This window comes from Bombina bombina, chromosome 1 (genome assembly GCF_027579735.1).
Source record: "Bombina bombina isolate aBomBom1 chromosome 1, aBomBom1.pri, whole genome shotgun sequence".
NCBI classification, from domain to species: Eukaryota; Metazoa; Chordata; class Amphibia; order Anura; family Bombinatoridae; genus Bombina; species Bombina bombina.
Window position 1 is genome coordinate 689,106,384 of NC_069499.1, and position 18,516 is coordinate 689,124,899.

An 18,516-nucleotide genomic window follows, 5' to 3' on the forward strand; every position below is an offset into this window, starting at 1 on the left:
ACTGGGCCAGGGGGCAGAGAGGCAATTGCCCCCCAGGCTGCCCTAAATCATGTTAAAAACGGCTGCTGCTTTTTTTTTTTTTTAATTGTAATTTTAATAATGGCCAGCAGGGGGAGCAGCTGTACACACATAAGCAGCAGTGGAGCAGCCTTTCTCTCTATGTCACTGAAACTGAAAGGCCATGTGCTGAGGGGGAAGGGCTTAGTGCAGGCTTTCCCTAGTCAAACAGAGAGCGCAGTCTCAATGAATGGATGGAGGGAAAGGCATCAGTGTGAGCTGCTAGAATCATGTGTGGCCACCTCTACTAAACAGTAAGTACATAAATGTGCTGTCAGCAAGTGTGTGGGGTTTCTTCAGGGGCCGGGCTGCAGTGAAATCATCATGTAGAATACAGCTAATACTGTGGCTGTGCAGTAAGATCCTCATGTAGAATACAGCTAATACTGTGCAGCTTTTATTTTAGCTGAAGCATTGGGATAAGACATTTCAGTTTATGTTGTATCCTACATGGGGAAATAATAATAATAATAATAATAATAATAATGTTTAACTGTAGGTAACAGTCCCTTGCTAGGCTGCACATTTATATACAGTTCTGCAATAGGAGTGTACTGTATGTGTACCCCAGGGCTAGTGAGCAGGGCTTCATGGAAATATGGAAGCATATTATCTTTTAAAAGCATTTTGTGTTATTGTTAATAAAGATAAACTGTGTCTATGCTGTGTTTTTTTCTAAGTTAGTAATTTCATGGTTTCTAGGAGGAATTAGCTAAAAACAGGCTTCCTGAATCATTTTTATTAAAGGGACATGAAAACCATCATTTTACTTTCATGGTTCAGATAGAGCACACAGTTTTAAACAACTTCTTAATTTACTTTTATTATCTAATTTGCTTAGTTCTCTTGGTATCCTTTGCTGAAAAAGATAGGTAAGCTTAGGATCTGGGAGCTAGCTACTTATTGGTGGCTGCACATATATATCTATTGTCATTGGCTTAACAATGTGTTCAGCTAGCTCCTGGTAGTATATTGCTGCTCCTTCAATAAAGGATACCAAGAAAATGAAGCAACATTGATAATAAAAGTACATTGGAAAGATGTTAAAACTGTATGCTCTATCTGAATCTTAAAAGAAAAAAATGGGTTTCATGCCCCTTTAAGTTATTAAACATGTACATGCATTGTGGAGCTTTTAATTGCATTTGCATTCTTGCAGTATTATTAAAGGGATATGAAACACAAAATTTGTCTTTCATGATTCAGACAGAACATACAATTTTAAACAACTTTACAATTTACTTCTATTTTCTAATTTGCTTTATACCTTTGAAATGATTTGTTGAAAAGCATATCTAGATAGGCTCAGGAGCTTGGAGCTAGCTGCTGATAGGTGGATGAACTTGTATGCCCATTTTAATTGGCTTACAAATGTGTTCAGCTTTCTCCCAGGAGTGCATTGCTGCTTCTTATATAAAAGATACCAAGCAAATAAAGCAAAATTGATTAGAGAAGTAAATTGGAAAGTTGTTTAAAAATGTATAATCTATCTGAATCATGAAAGAAAATGTTTGGGTTTCATGTCCCTTTAATCTGTAACTTTAAGAGACATGAAACCCAATGGTTTTTTTTCAGGATTCAGATAGAGCAAACAGTTTTAAAAAATTATTCCAGTGGACTTACAGTTTTTTTTTTAATCAAATTTGCTTCATTTTCTTGGTATCTTTTCTTGAAGGGGCAACATTTCTCTACTGGGAGCTAGATAAACACATTAGGTGAGACAATGACAAGAAGCATATATACAGCCACCAATCAGCCGCTATCTCCCAGTAGTGCATTGCTGCGCCTGAACAAGCACATAAGCATTCAAGCCCAGCTGCTTTATAGATCACCTTCATGAGAGCTGAATTGCAACAGTGGAACTCTTGGTAGGCCCCTTACCCATTTGTCTCTTAAAAATGAATATTATAGCTATGTTTATAGGGCTGCAGAATATGTTGACGCTCTACAAATAATAATAATAAAGGATACCAAGAAAACAAAGCAAATTTGACAATATAAGTAAATTGCAAAGCTGTTTAAAATTGTAAACTCTATCTGAATTGTGAGAAAAAAAAATGGGTTTCATGTCCCTTTCAGTGTATTAAGATTAAACTAAAGGACTCTTGTTTACTATATGTAAATTATATATATATATATATATATATACAGTAATTTAAATAGGAAAGCAACATGGCTTTAGGTGTACATGAGGGCTGCACACACTCCATGCAGCATGAAAAACAATAGGTAATGTGTGATCGCTCTAACTGTAGCTTATTTAGTTTAGAATAAATTTGAGATGTTTTCTTATTTAGTTGTTAATCTGGCGTGTACACACCTACAATTCTACCAGCCTACATGGTCACCATATTTTTAAAGAGGCAATGAATGTGCTAAAAAAAAACATTTAAAGAAAAATCAGTGGTTTAAAGTCATTGCAGAAAAAACTGCTCAAAAGCTTTCCTTTAACCCCTGGAAAAAATCCCCATGGCTGGCACATTCCACCAGCCCACATTTTTTAAGGAATGTAAACACTTTGAGAATACAACATTTTAAATAAAGTCTAGTAAAACACCTTTGCAATAAACTTTTTCATTATTTTGCACCATTTTCTGCAATTACACTTTGAAAACAAAGTTTTTTTTTTCCAATTCCAAGAATTGGAAGTGATCATGCACCCCAGTTGGCTTCAGTAAAGGTTATTCCTGGTGGGTCCTGCTGGCTATGGGTCCTGTGGTGGGTCCTGCTGGCTGTGGCTCAAGAAGCGGCCTGCAAAGTATGGGGCTTCTAAATTAGAAGCCCCATACTTTGCAGGCCGCTTCTTGAGTTATCATGGACTCTGCAAGTTTGACAATAACACTGACATTACAGCCTGGCGAGTGGATCTTAGTGGCGCATTCTGTACTGATTTGTTTATATTATTTGCAGACCGTTCTCTTGTACAAAACACGTCTCACCTCTTTGAGAATCTGTTGCACATCGAACCTCTGGAGGTCTGATTCTGTTTAAAAAGCTCCTAAAGTGGTTTAATCATTTTCACAGTATCTGCTACTAAGTTATGTTACATGTTTTTTTTCTTTCTTTTAGAGCTCCTGCTGAAACCTCTGACAACAGCTGCAATGGTCTATCACTGTGTGTTAGTGTTATGCTAATTTACTCAAGTTCTCAATTACTTTATTTAACTATATTATGCTACACCTCAGAATACTTCTTTTTATATATAGTATTGTTGTGATAGACATTCCTTTAGTAATTCATAACTGCTATAACGGTATTTTAGGCGATTCTTGCAGGGAACATTCCAGTAAAGTCTACTTACATGATTGTTCATGCTCTGCTCTTCAGGAGACTGAAATTACTGAATAATATGTTCACTTTAGTATACTTGATCTATATAGGAGTATCTCACTTATGGTGCATATTTAATTATTGCATGACACCCACCATTGTGTTTTGCTATGCTGTCAGCGGCCGAGACAGTATGGCACTTATAGAGTTTCATACCTTATAGCTAATACTGCTTTAGAAAAAGAGATACACCATTTGAAACCTAAGAGTGATCCCCTATAGTTATAGATGAACAGGCGTTAACCACTTTTACTTTGTCACTATCTTATATTGTTATAAGCACACTTTGTTATGTAATTGACCTGCAATACTTTTTGCAAGAAACATACTGTATGTGGAAGAAACATATACTCCTTTCCACCTATATAGCTGTTTACTTACTGTTTGCACTGATTCTTTTTTTGCCTTTTTTTTTTTTTAAAATGGCTTTGTCTGTTCTTATTAGTTAACATTCCTTTAGCTGAGTTAGACTTATACTAAGACTTATAATGATTTGCTGCAATATATTTATGTATGTGACGCAAAAAGTTAAAAACCTACACTAATACCTAACCCATAGCTTTAATAGTAACCGATATTAGCATGTTAAACATATATATCTCCGGGGACTAGAGTACACCCTTGCATAGTGGCCTACATCCACTTTTACTACTTTTACCTCCCCTTAACTATGGCTCCTCTAAATTTAGCTTCGCCCTCCCTAAATACTTAACTTATAGTCTATCACTACAATGCTCCATGATATTTCCACCTGAGTCTTTAAAAAGCCTACATACCCTTATTTAAACTTGGCACAACAGTCCTTGCCCTACGGACAGCGACCGAGTATGTGAGTTGTGACAAGTCAATCCCTACACAGGATTAATGCTTATAGGCCAAGGAGAGACTAATATATCTGTTATTTATTCGTACTATGGAGCTAACGGTAACCATCCTAAAGATTTCACATTCTGTTCAAACAGTGACATCAGGTAGCTTTACTAGCAGTACTTACTTATCTCTAGGAGATGTTCTAAGCTCTATTGTCAGTTAGCCGTGACAAGCTCCTATCATTTTAGCCCCCTGATAACAATCTGTATACAACAGCTCCCTACTCCTTGGTAACAATCTCTGTAAGTATGTGCCCCTTTGTAGATAGGGCCCCTATGGTTACTATAATTAATTATACGCAACGACAGATTATTAAGATACCTCCTTTGGGATTATATCATTTGTTGTGTACTGATATCTTTGGTCCAATAGTAGTGCCTACTAATATGCTTGGTTTAACAGTGGTCTCTCAGTTTTTATATGTCAATGATGCTAGGCATTTCTGTTGTATCTTATTCACTCATGCCACTCATATCATTTAGCCCCATATCGCTCCCCTTTAGTCTCCTATTTATATACTGTCATACCTTAATAGGCTCCGCCCCTCCCTTCCCCCTCTATAATACAAGCGGCTCTCGTCCGCTGAATCCCCTCCCCCACATGCTATGGTCCAGGAGTGACCGAAACATAAGCCATATCCCCTTAGTACACTATGATTAATATTGATTACACAGAGGTTTCCCTCTGACGCTTTGGGGAACCTATCCTGTATATAAAATTATAAAAGTGAAGTTCAATCTTGATTCGTCCATGTCTTCTCTCATGCTCCATTGGAATAAGATATCTTATTGTAATATGTACTTAATGTGGTTGTATTTAATTACCTGCTTTTGGACGAATCATGTCTGTTTTTCTACTGTTTGTTAATCTCACAACTTCAATAAAAAACTCATAAAAAAACAAACAAAAAAAAAAACATAGAAATGATTTCAAACTCTTTCATACACTCAGTAGAATGCATTAACCCAGTGAGTGCTGTGGTAGGAGGATGAGGATAGGGACATCACCATGTTTGGGTACCATACCACATGCAATGAGTTATTATCCAAACTCAGGGACTCTTCAAAATAGTGCTAATGAAGTCTCTGTATTGGTCTCTACAGCACTCATAGTTTTGTGATGCCTTATAGGGATCACATGCCCTCCTAGTATCCAAATAATCCTCACAAATACTGCAATTAAATGCAATATTAAGTGCCAAAATGCTTTTATTTAGGTGGCGGTGCTGTAATTGAGATTCTATCCCTCTCCACGTGAGAAGGTTTCATCCTCTATTTTTTGTTATTTAGAGGAAAATGTTTCTTAAATGTAATACTCATATTCTTGTCTGAAGTAGAGCAGTTTGGACTGCACCCAACTTATGAGAAATTATCGAAAGTATAGAAAGACTTCCAGTCATCTTCAGAGAAGTTGTGTCAGATAAAAAAAAACAGAATTTATGCTTACCTGATAAATTACTTTCTCCAACGGTGTGTCCGGTCCACGGCGTCATCCATTACTTGTGGGATATTCTCCTCCCCTACAGGGAATGGCAAGGAGAGCACACAGCAAGAGCTGTCCATATAGTCCCTCCCAGGCTCCGCCCCCCCAGTCATTCGACCGACTGTTAGGAGAAAAAAAGGAGAAACTATAGGGTGCCGTGGTGACTGTAGTGTATAGTGAAAGAAATTTTGCAAAGCTGATTAAAAAACCAGGGCGGGCCGTGGACCGGACACACCGTTGGAGAAAGTAATTTATCAGGTAAGCATAAATTCTGTTTTCTCCAACATTGGTGTGTCCGGTCCATGGCGTCATCCATTACTTGTGGGAACCAATACCAAAGCTTTAGGACACGGATGAAGGGAGGGAGCAAATCAGGTTACCTAAACAGAAGGCACCACGGCTTGCAAAACCTCTCTCCCAAAAATAGCCTCCGAAGAAGCAAAAGTATCAAATTTGTAGAATTTGGCAAAAGTGTGCAGAGAAGACCAAGTCGCTGCCTTACATATCTGATCAACAGAAGCCTCGTTCTTGAAGGCCCATGTGGAAGCCACAGCCCTAGTAGAGTGAGCTGTGATTCGTTCAGGAGGCTGCCGTCCGGCAGTCTCATAAGCCAATCGGATAATGCTTTTCAGCCAGAAAGAAAGAGGTAGCAGTAGCTTTTTGTCCTCTCCTCTTACCAGAATAAACGACAAACAAAGAAGAAGTTTGTCTGAAATCCTTTGTTGCTTCTAAATAGAACTTTAAAGCACGGACTACATCTAAATTGTGTAACAAACGTTCCTTCTTTGAAACTGGATTCGGACACAAAGAAGGAACAACTATTTCCTGGTTAATATTCTTGTTGGAAACAACTTTTGAAAGAAAACCAGGCTTGGTACGCAAAACAACCTTATCTGAATGGAACACCAGATAGGGTGGATCACACTGCAAAGCAGATAGTTCAGAAACTCTTCTAGCAGAAGAAATAGCAACCAAAAATAGAACTTTCCAAGATAGTAACTTGATATCTATGGAATGTAAGGGTTCAAACGGAACCCCTTGAAGAACTGAAAGAACTAAATTTAGACTCCAGGGAGGAGTCAAAGGTCTGTAAACAGGCTTGATTCTGACCAAAGCCTGTACAAAAGCTTGTACATCTGGCACAGCTGCCAGTCGTTTGTGTAACAAGACAGATAAAGCAGAAATCTGTCCTTTTAGAGAACTCGCTGACAATCCCTTATCCAAACCTTCTTGGAGAAAGGAGAGGATCCTGGGAATTTTAATCTTACTCCATGAGAATCCCTTGGATTCACACCAACAAATATATCTTTTCCATATTTTATGGTAAATCCTTCTAGTCACAGGTTTTCTGGCTTGGACCAGAGTATCTATCACTGAATCTGAAAACCCGCGCTTGGATAAAATCAAGCGTTCAATTTCCAAGCAGTCAGCTGGAGAGAAACTAGATTTGGATGTTCGAATGGACCTTGTACTAGAAGATCCTGTCTCAAGGTAGCTTCCATGGTGGAGCCGATGACATATTCACCAGGTCTGCATACCAAGTCCTGCATGGCCACGCAGGAGCTATCAGAATCACTGAGGCCTTCTCCTGTTTGATCCTGGCTACAAGCCTGGGAAGGAGAGGGAACGGTGGAAACGCATAAGCTAGGTTGAACAACCAAGGCACCACTAATGCATCCACTAGAGTCGCCTTGGGATCCCTGGATCTGGACCCGTAGCAAGGAACCTTGAAGTTCTGACGAGACGCCATCAGATCCATGTCTGGAATGCCCCATAATTGAGTCAACTGGGCAAACACCTCCAGGTGAAGTTCCCACTCCCCCGGATGAAAAGTCTGACGACTCAGATAATCCGCCTCCCAGTTGTCTACTCCTGGAATGTGGATTGCTGTCTGACTGGAATCTTATGAATCCGGCCTTCGCTAGTTGAGGCCAAGCCCGGAGAGTATTGAATATCGCTCTCAGTTCCAGAATGTTTATCAGGAGAAGAGACTCTTCCCGAGACCATAGACCCTGAGCTTTCAGAGAATCCCAGACTGCGCCCCAGCCTAATAGACTGGCGTCGGTCGTGACAATGACCCACTCTGGTCTGCGGAAACTCATTCCCTGGGACAGGTGATCCTGGGTCAACCACCAACTGAGTGAGTCTCTGGTCATCTGGTCTACTTGAATCATTGGAGACAAGTCTGTATAGTCCCCATTCCACTGCTTGAGCATGCACAGTTGTAATGGTCTTAGATGAATTTGAGCAAAAGGAACTATGTCCATTGCTGCAACCATCAACCCTACTACTTCCATGCACTGAGCTATGGAAGGCTGCAGAATAGAGTGAAGAACTTGACAAGCGTTTAGAAGCTTTGACTTTCTGACTTCTGTCAGGAAGATCTTCATTTTTAAAGAATCTATTATCGTTCCCAAGAAGGGAACTCTTGTCGACGGAGACAGGGAACTCTTTTCTACGTTCACCTTCCACCCGTGAGATCTGAGAAAGGCTAGAACAATGTCTGTATGAGCCTTTGCTTTGAAAAGAGACGACGTTTGGATTAGAATGTCGTCCAGATAAGGTGCCACTGCAATACCCCTTGGTCTTAGAACCGCTAGAAGGGACCCTAGCACCTTTGTGAAAATCCTTGGAGCAGTGGCTAGCCCGAATGGAAGAGCCACGAACTGGTAATGCTTGTCCAGAAAGGCGAACCTTAGGAACTGATGATGATCTTTGTGGATAGGAATATGTAGATACGCATCCTTTAAATCCACGGTAGACATAAACTGACCCTCCTGGATTGTAGGTAAAATTGTTCGAATGGTTTCCATTTTGAACGATGGAACTCTGAGAAATTTGTTTAGAATTTTTAAATCCAGAATTGGTCTGAAAGTTCCCTCTTTTTTTGGGAACTACAAACAGATTTGAGTAAAACCCCTGACCTTGTTCCACAGTTGGAACTGGGTGTATCACTCCCATCTTTAACAGGTCTTCTACACAATGTAAGAATGCCTGTCTCTTTATTTGGTTTGAAGATAAGTGAGACATGTGGAACCTTCCCCTTGGGGGTAGTTCCTTGAATTCCAGAAGATAACCCTGAGAGACTATTTCTAGTGCCCAGGGATCCTGAACATCTCTTGCCCAAGCCTGAGCGAAGAGAGAGAGTCTGCCCCCTACAAGATCCGGTCCCGGATCGGGGGCTACCCCTTCATGCTGTTTTGGTAGCAGCAGCAGGCTTCTTGGCCTGTTTACCCTTGTTCCAGCCTTGCATTGGTTTCCAAGCTGGTTTAGTCTGGGAAGCGTTACCCTCTTGTCTAGAGGCTGCCGAGTTGGAAGCCGGTCCGTTCCTGAAATTGCGAAAGGAACGTAAATTGGACTTATTCTTAGCCTTGAAAGGTTTATCTTGTGGGAGGGCATGGCCCTTTCCTCCAGTGATGTCTGAAATAATCTCTTTCAATTCTGGCCCAAAAAGGGTCTTACCTTTGAAAGGGATATTAAGCAATTTTGTCTTGGAAGATACATCCGCCGACCAAGACTTTAGCCAGAGCGCTCTGCGCGCCACAATTGCAAACCCTGAATTTTTCGCCGCTAACCTCGCTAACTGCAAAGCGGCGTCTAAAATAAAGGAATAAGCTAACTTAAGTGCGTAAATTCTGTCCATGACTTCCTAATACGGAGTCTCCCTACTGAGCGACTTTTCCAGTTCCTCGAACCAGAACCACGCCGCTGTAGTGACAGGAATAATGCACGAAATAGGTTGAAGGAGGTAACCTTGCTGTACAAAAATCTTTTTAAGCAAACCCTCCAATTTTTTATCCATAGGATCTTTGAAAGCACAATTGTCCTCAATAGGAATGGTCGTGCGCTTGGCTAGAGTAGAAACCGCCCCCTCGACCTTAGGGACTGTTTGCCATGTGTCCTTCCTGGGGTCGACCATAGGGAACAATTTCTTAAATATAGGAGGAGGGACAAAAGGTATGCCTGGCTTCTCCCACTCCTTATTCACTATGTCCGCCACCCATTTAGGTATCGGAAAAGCATCAGGGTGCACTGGGACCTCAAGGAACTTGTCCATCTTGCACAATTTTTCTGGGATGACCAGATTGTCACAATCATCCAGAGTAGATAGCACCTCCTTAAGTAATGCGCGGAGATGCTCTAATTTAAATTTAAATGTCACAACATCAGGTTCTGCCTGCTGAGAAATTCTTCCTGTATCAGAAATTTCCCCATCTGACAAAACCTCCCTCACTGCCACTTCAGAGTGGTGTGAGGGTATGACAGAAAAATTATCATCAGCGCCCTCCTGCTCTACAGTGTTTAAAACAGAGCAATCGGGCTTTCTCTGAAATGCTGGCATTTTGTATAAAATATTAGCTATGGAGTTATCCATTACTGCCGTCAATTGTTGCATAGTAACAAGCATTGGCGCGCTAGAAGTACTAGGGGTCGCCTGCGCGGGCATAACTGGTATAGACACAGAAGGAGATGATGTAGAACTATGTCTACTTCCTCCATCTGAGGAATCATCCTGGGCAACTTTACTATTTGTGACAGTACTGTCCTTACTTTGTTTGGACGCTATGGCACAATTATCACACATATTTGAAGGGGGAACCACATTGGCTTCCATACATACAGAACATGATCTATCTAAAGGTACAGATATGTTAAACAGGCTTAAACTGGTTAATAAAGCACAAAAAACGTTTTAAAACAAAACCGTTGCTGTCTCTTTAAATGTTAAACAGGGCACACTTTATTACTGAATATGTGAAAAGGAATTATCCAATCTTTACCAAATTTTCACCACAGTGTCTTAATGCATTCAAAGTATTGCACCCCAATTTTCAAGCTGTTAACCCTTAAAATGTGGAAACCGGAGCCGTTTACAATTTTAACCCCCTTACAGTCCCAGTCACAGCCTTTGCTGCAACTTCACCAATCCCAGGGGGGTATACGATACCAAATGAAGCCTTCTAGGAACGTTTTTAGTGGATTCCAGACCCTCACACATGCAGCTGCATGTACTGTACTCAAAAGTAACTGCGCAGTAATGGCGCGAAAATGAGGCTCTGTCTACTACAGAGAAAGGCCCTTCCTGACTGGGAAGGTGTCTTAACAAGTGCCTGGCGCTAAAAACGTTCCCCAATGTTATAAAAGTGTGAAATTCAACTTCAAACTGCATATAATACTTAAATAAAGCAATCGATTTAGCCCCTAAAAGTGTCTACCAGTTTATAGCCCATAATAAGCCCTTTATTCTGTTTGAGACTAAGAAAATGGCTTACCGATCCCCATGAGGGAAAAATGACAGCCTTCCAGCATTACACAGTCTTGTTAGAAAAATGGCTAGTCATACCTTGAGCAGAAAAGTCTGCAAACTGTTCCCCCCAACTGAAGTTCTCTCAGCTCAACAGTCCTGTGTGGGAACAGAAATTTATTTTAGTTACTGCTGCTAAAATCATACTCCTCTTTTAAACAGAACTCTTCATCTCTTTCTGTTTCAGAGTAAATAGTACATACCAGCACTATTTTAAAATAACAAACTCTTGATAGAAGAATAAAAACTACAACTAAACACCACAAACTCCTCACCATCCCCGTGGAGATGCTACTTGTTCAGAGCGGCAAGGAGAATGACTGGGGGGGGGCGGAGTCTGGGAGGGACTATATGGACAGCTCTTGCTGTGTGCTCTCCTTGCCATTCCCTGTAGGGGAGGAGAATATCCCACAAGTAATGGATGATGCCGTGGACTGGACACACCAATGTTGGAGAAAATTCTCAGTGCTTTCTTGACTAATTTTCTGTCTTTTTTTTTTTTTTGCAGTATTTTGGGTCTTGCTATTATTTTCCCACCCTATCTTTTTTTTAAGCTTTGGAAGTCTCTTACCTCATAAGTGAAAGTTAGGACGACTAATATAAAAAGAAATTAAACTTTAAAAACAGAAATGTCTATATTTTATCCTGTATCCTAACAAGAACTTACCAGGAATTTCCAACCCTATTGTCCTGTCCCATCTTATGATTGACATAACTGTGAATGACAAGGGTGAAACATATCTCCTTTTATTTAGAGAAGGGGTGTGTGGTATGTTTCTGTGTGTGGTATGTTCCCCCCACCCCCGGGAAGAGAGCTCTCACCTAGTAAGTGCTAGGTAGGATATATAAATTTCTGGTTTTAAGGTTTAATTTCTGTTTTACTCAAATCTACTCCTTAAGTATGCATAGAAACCCTTAACAAGCCAGATTTCCATGATATCTCTACTAGTAAAGATATCAAGAAAAGCTGGTCTGTTAGGGGAACTTGAGGACTGGATTTAAGAAACACTGGTCTAGATGTCTAAAGTGAAGCAACTTACTCGCTTTTATTTGGCATTTTAAGGTATTTCCTTTTATGATAATTTAGGTTTATCCTCAACTTCTGCTCCTTTGTTAATATGATAGATTGCAGTAGTACAGAAGGTTAGCATTCTTTGTTTTATCAGTGCTGTAAATTAGCACATTTTGTTAACATTAACTGTACAGCTCAGAATTACTGTGTAGTAGCAGGAAACATAGCAAAAGGCTTGTTGTGCCTGTCTGTGTAGCTTTGCACACAGTCATCTAACAATGGTTTTCTAGTCTTCTGTCACCAGAAATAAACTGTGACGTGTGCACTACATACTTTAGCAAGTAAAATACAGGTTCAATTTAGTTTATTGGTGCAATTGTACTACAATTCTATAAGCAAATAAATCAATTCCATATTTCTAAACATGGAGATTTAATACTCCTACTAAGTGACATAAAACCACACTGAGAAACTGGTATCACTTTATCAAGCCCATCAATCATATTAACAAATTTCTGACTAGTGAAGTAATTACTAAATGCTGTAAATAAGACTATTAAATTTAAAAGCATGTATTTTAATATCAAGATAATACAATTGGAAAGAAACAAAAATATTTCATTTAAAATTTAAATAAATATTTCATATTTTTGCGTGTAAGCTTGGGAGGCGCGGATGATTGAGTTTATGGAACCAAGGGTCTCAGAGATTACACTCTAGCAGATAAAAAATTAACATGAGAACATGCAGATGGGCACCATATGAGATTCCTTTATTGAAAATCTGCAAGAGCATCCCCATAGACTAGATAGACATGAGTTTCCTCAATGGAAAAAAGGGTTCCTAAAAAGCCCCATCACCAAAATGAGGAAAGCAGCACAAATTTTGAAAGATCAAAAACCTGTGTGGCTATCTCGTTCCCCCCAATGTAGAGTTATGGCCCTGATTATATTATGTAGAAAATAATGATTCAGATATTGTTTGCCTTTTAGTATTAAAAATACATATATATTTTTTGTGTATTATAAATAGTGACCTTTTGCCATTTTTGGTGGCATTTATGAAAATTAAGTAATTTCCTGATTAAACAGTAAGAACTCAAGTCTAAAAATAGCTTAGGAATTAAGGGGTTAACACTAATAATTTTACACTTTAAATACAAAGTATTTCTGACATTGAAACAGTGCTTGTAAATTAGAAGTTCTCTGTTTTTTAATCTAAAAAAAAAAATACTACCAGTTTAATGGATTACTCTTTTAAACTATAACTATTATAATTCTTTACCATTTATTAGAGAGTTTTTCTCTTTTCCCCACACTCCTTAAAGTAATTATTCCCTAAAATTGGCCTATTACAACAGAATAAACATATCTAGGACAGACTAGAGAAAACAGACCAGATATTCCTTAGCACACAGCTTGTAAGTCATATGAATGGCAGACATTTTCATACAATGGATACTCTGGTACAAATGATTCCATACATGAAGTCTTAATAGACATAATGAATGAAAAGATACTCAATGTGCTATGATGATCAGACGTAGTAAAGGTAAACAGGACTGAATAATTTCTCTTGCAAGAATTTATTTTGCTCTGTTCCATATGAATCTCAAACTTATAACCAGTAGAAAAAAAACCAAAACAAATCTTCAAAAATACAAGAATCAGAAATTACTTATTTTAAAAGGTCACTTACTTCTTTCTCTCTTTCTCACGTTTTAGCGTTTGTGATCCACCTGCCTGTTGTGCTTGTGACTGAAGTAACTCTGTTGCCGTCTTCCTCTTCTTAAATTCATTGACCTCATCTTCCAAGCTTTTTTTCTTATCTTCCAGCTTTTTTTTCTCATCCTGATGCAACTTCTTAAGCCGATCAAACTTTTCATGAAGCTTCAACAAAACATATATTTTGAGAATTGGTTTAAGAGTTTGAATATTAAAAAAGTGATACAAAAATAAAAGTCTGTAATAAGATTTTAATAAACAGATTTCCGATTACGTTTAATCATTAGTATACAAAAGCTTTACTTTTAAAGAGGACATTAAACAATTTGAGATTGTAATATAAAAGTGTTTAATGCTGTGTACTAAAATAACTTTGAAATATTCACTATATGGCTAAAGGTTTGTGGACACCACTAATTATTGAGTTCAGGTGTTTCAGCCGCACCCATTGGTAACAGGTGCACAAACACTGGCAACACAAAGGGTTGGCCACCTTTACCACAAGTGTGTGACATTTCTGCAGTATTAAATCTGCCCTGATCAACTGTAAGTTCTATCACTGGGTAGTAGAAGCTTCTAGGAGCAACAACAGCCCAGCAATTAAGTGGTAGACCACACAAACTCGCAGAGCAAGGCTGCTGAGTGCTGAAGCTCATAGGGCATACAAATTGTCTATGATTTGTTGCATTACTCACTACAGAGTTCCAAACTGCTACTGGAAGCAACATCAGCACAAAAACGGTGTGTTGAGAGCTCTATGAAATGGGCTTCCATGACCGAGCAGCTGTACACAAGCCTCATAAAAAATGTACAATGCTATGTGTCAACTAGAGTGGTGTAAAGCATGCCAACACTTGACGATGGAGCAGTAGAAACATGTTCCCATGAGTGATGAATCAGTCTGATGGAAGAATCTGGATGTGGCAGAAGAACGCTATCTACCAGAATTCATAGTGCCTACTGTAAAGTTTGGTGGGACGGATAATAGTCTGGGACTGTTTTTCAGGGTTTTCTCTTGGCCACATAATTCCAACTAAGGGTCATCTTAATGTTACAGGATACAAAAACCATTTTAGACAGTTGGGTGCTTCCAACTTTGTAGCAAGAATTTGGGGAAGGCCCTTTTCTATTCCCGCAAGACTGTGCCCCTGTGAACAAAGAGAGAAGTCCACCACTTAAAGATTAACATGTGCAAGACTGAGCTCCTTCTAATCCCCCCCCCTCAAGCTCTACGTCGACTTCTTAATTTTTTTATATCCCTGTCGACAGCATCACCATTTCCCCATTGCTCCAAGTCCGCTGCCTCTGAGTTACACTTGACTCAAATCTATCCTTCATCCCGCACATCCAATCGCTTTCTTCATCCAGCCGCAAGCACTTACGCAATATTTTCAAGATTTACCCTTTTATAAGCACTAACACGACAAAGCAAATAATCCACTCCCTTGTTATTTCCCGACTTGAATACTGCAATAACCTACTTACTGGCCTTCCTCTTTCCCGCCTCTCTCCCTTCAATCCATCCTAAATTCCCCTGCCAGGCTAATCAACCTTTCCTGTTGCTCAGTATCTGCTGCACCTCTCTGCGAGTCCCATCATTGGCTCCCCATTCACAGCAGAATTAAATTAATCTGTTATCTGTAGTCACAATTGACCAGGAAGGTCTCAGGAAGCAAGTGCCCTGAGCCAGGATCCCCTGAGAAATCCACCACGAAAGAGAATCTCTTGTCAGGGAGTCCAAATTTATCCTCTGCGATAAGTCTGAATGATCTCGATTCCATTGACTGAGCATGCAAAGCTGCAGCGGTCACAGATGGAACCGAGCAAAAGGAATGATGTCCATGGAAGCCACCATCAGACCAATCACTTTCATGCATTGAGCCACTGTTGGATGAAAGGCAGACTGGAGAGAAAAGCAAGCAGCAAGAAGTTTGGATTTTCATTGACATGGAATCTATGATTGTCCCTAGGAAAAACACTCTTGTAGCTGGAACTAGAGAACTCTTTTCCAGATTCACATTCCACCTGTGGGAACGTAGAAAAGATAACATCTCTGAATGAGATTTTGCTAGTTGAAAAGACGCCTTAATCAAGATGTTGTCTAGATATAGCGCCAAGGCAATTCACTGGGATCTGATTACTGGCAATAGAGTTCCGAGAACCCTTCTGAAATGTCTGGGAGCTGTTGCAAGACCAAATGGAAGTGCAACACATTGAAAATGCTTGTCCAGAAAGGCAAGCCTTTGAAACTGGTGATGATTCCTGTGAATGGGAACATGAAAAAACGCGTCCCTCAGGTCTATGTTCGTCATGAACCGACCTTCCTGAACCAAAGGAAGAATGGAACGAATAGTTTCCATCTTGAAGGACGGAACCCTGAGGAATTTGTTTAGACACTTGTGGTCTAGGATGGGTCGAGTTCCCTCCTTTTTGGGAACCACAAAAATATTTGAATAAAATCCTTGACCTTGTTCCTCTAGAGGGACTGGAATTATTATTCCAGTCCCTCTAGAGGAACAAGGTCAAGGATTTTAAGAAGCCCTCCCTCTTTACCTGGTTTGTAGATAGTGTTGACAGGAGAAGTCCGCCCCTTGGAGGACAAGATTTGAAACCTATCTTGTAACCCTGGGATAGTATGTCCACAGCCCATGGATCTGGGACAAAACCTATCCAAGCCTGCTCAAAAAAAGAGAAAAAAGTGTGCCCCCTACTTGATCCAAAGTTGGATCGGGGGTGGACCCTTCATGCCGAATTAGAATCAGTGGAAGGCTTCTTGTTTTGCTGCCGCCTATTCCAAGGCTGACTGGACTTCCAAGAGGTCCTGGATTGCTCTGGTTTCAAAAGGAATGAAAATAGAATTCTGACGACCTTTAGGTCTATTTTTAGGTTTCAAAAGGAATGAAAATAGAATTCTGACAACCTTTAGGTCTATTTTTCTTGTCCTGATGTAGTGAAAAAAACCAAATAAGAGAAGTATGTCCTATTCCAAGGATAACGTTAGTCATCAGGGGATTAGTAGACCAACCCAGGGCACTAATCAGAAAAACTAAAAGCATATAAAAATTCTGAAAATCTGTCTAATACATTAAAGAAATCTATAGGCAAAAACCAGGTACAAATTCTGCTGATTTGTAACCAATGACCCAGTAAACACACACGAGGTCTGAGGTAATCCTATATACTTGGAGCATATATGAGAAAAGAATACAACCTTCCTAGAAAACTAAAAAGGAAAAGGTTGAATTATCAATGTAAATGTATGAAGCATCAATGAATCACAAATACTTATGTGAAAAATTATCACTATGTCCTAAAAAATGAACCCTTCTTAGAAAAAGGTCAACATAACTGGTTAACTAAACAAAATTAACTAGATACACAGAAAAGGACATGGTGTAATATTATAAAGCGACCACCAAAAGCAGCAAAGCATAAACTGCCATAACAGGAGAAAGTCTATATCCGGTTTCAAAACCTCACTGCAGAAATAATTCTCATAACATAACAGTGGGAAAATGTGAGCTGCTATAAAGCAGTCATCTACAGTTAAATATGCACCCAAAGTATCCCATAACATAACGATGGGAAACATAATAGGAACTGCAAGAAGGCAGTCATGCACAGTTAAAACACATAGATAACATAACTCATGCACAGTTAAACAGAAGTGTACAAAAAAACAATATAATCATAAATCGTTAGTTATATACATACGAGGAGACAAACCCTCTAAAAGGAAGCGCAATCCAATCCAACAATGGAGTCAGAGAAAGGCGCACAAGCAAAATCGGAGGCAGGAAAAATTAACCCCGCTACTTACAGGCTGTAAAAACACATAGGAGACGACAGTATTTTACACTAAAAAGCTGCTCCCAAAGGAACCCCTTCTGCCTACTAGTTAGAAAATAGGCTAGTGGAAAAGGGCTCTAACAAGCAGATATGTAGTCTTCCTCTGAAGAGAACCGCTACTGGGTAAAATTAAAGGCGAGAAGCCGGAACTTTGGGGCACCCGTTACTTACATCCACCAAAACACCTGTCAACAACCTGAACAGATTACAGGTTTTGCGCGAAATAATAACAATCAAATTATCTGTATCACCTACAAAACTGAACGCAGTATTGTACTGCACTGAGGCGTATCCTCATACAGCATCGTGCTGACACATTAACATGGCTAACGGAGATTAGGAACGGCTCTAAAATAGGACCTATAGCATTATAGCAAGACCTAGAAAAAGTATATAATTAACAGCCCACCAAAGTATTCAGCAGAGCTCGCCAAAAACACCCCCATGAGGCGGGAAGAGTCACGGGAGACCGAGACTAGAAGTAAAAATGGCACTGCCTATTATACAAGGGTAACCCCTGCCATGCTAGCTACTGGGACAAATAAAGTTTAAAAGGCGCACATACAAAGCACTGAATAAACGAGCACCTATGAGCGATCCCAATATAAAAGCTCTAAGGCTGGGTCATGATAGAATAGAAGTCTTATTAACACACCTCGTGCCTTTAATCTTCTGTCTCTCTCATGCGGCTGCCTATGACGGATCAACCACCAACAGACCCAGCGAGCTGTGACCTCCATACTAACAGAGGTAACGTTGATGAAAAATATAACCTATTGGCATCAAGAAGCTCAATTTAAAAGCTTCATCAACAAATCCCTCAAGGTATTCGGATATAGTACCTGCCCCTACTAATTATTAAAGTGGCAAAAGTCCCCCACCCTTAG

At 39.7% G+C, this 18,516-nt stretch overlaps 1 protein-coding gene across 1 annotated transcript in view; it reads right to left on the reverse strand.

Annotated features, from left to right (window-relative positions):
• Nucleotides 1-18,516, reverse strand: part of SEPTIN6 (septin 6) — a gene marked incomplete in the record, with an annotated part of 231,349 nt that overhangs the window by 23,431 nt on the left and 189,402 nt on the right. The window contains 1 exon segment of the mRNA XM_053699188.1: nucleotides 13,755-13,945. Within this exon segment, the coding sequence (XP_053555163.1) occupies nucleotides 13,755-13,945 (191 nt within the window).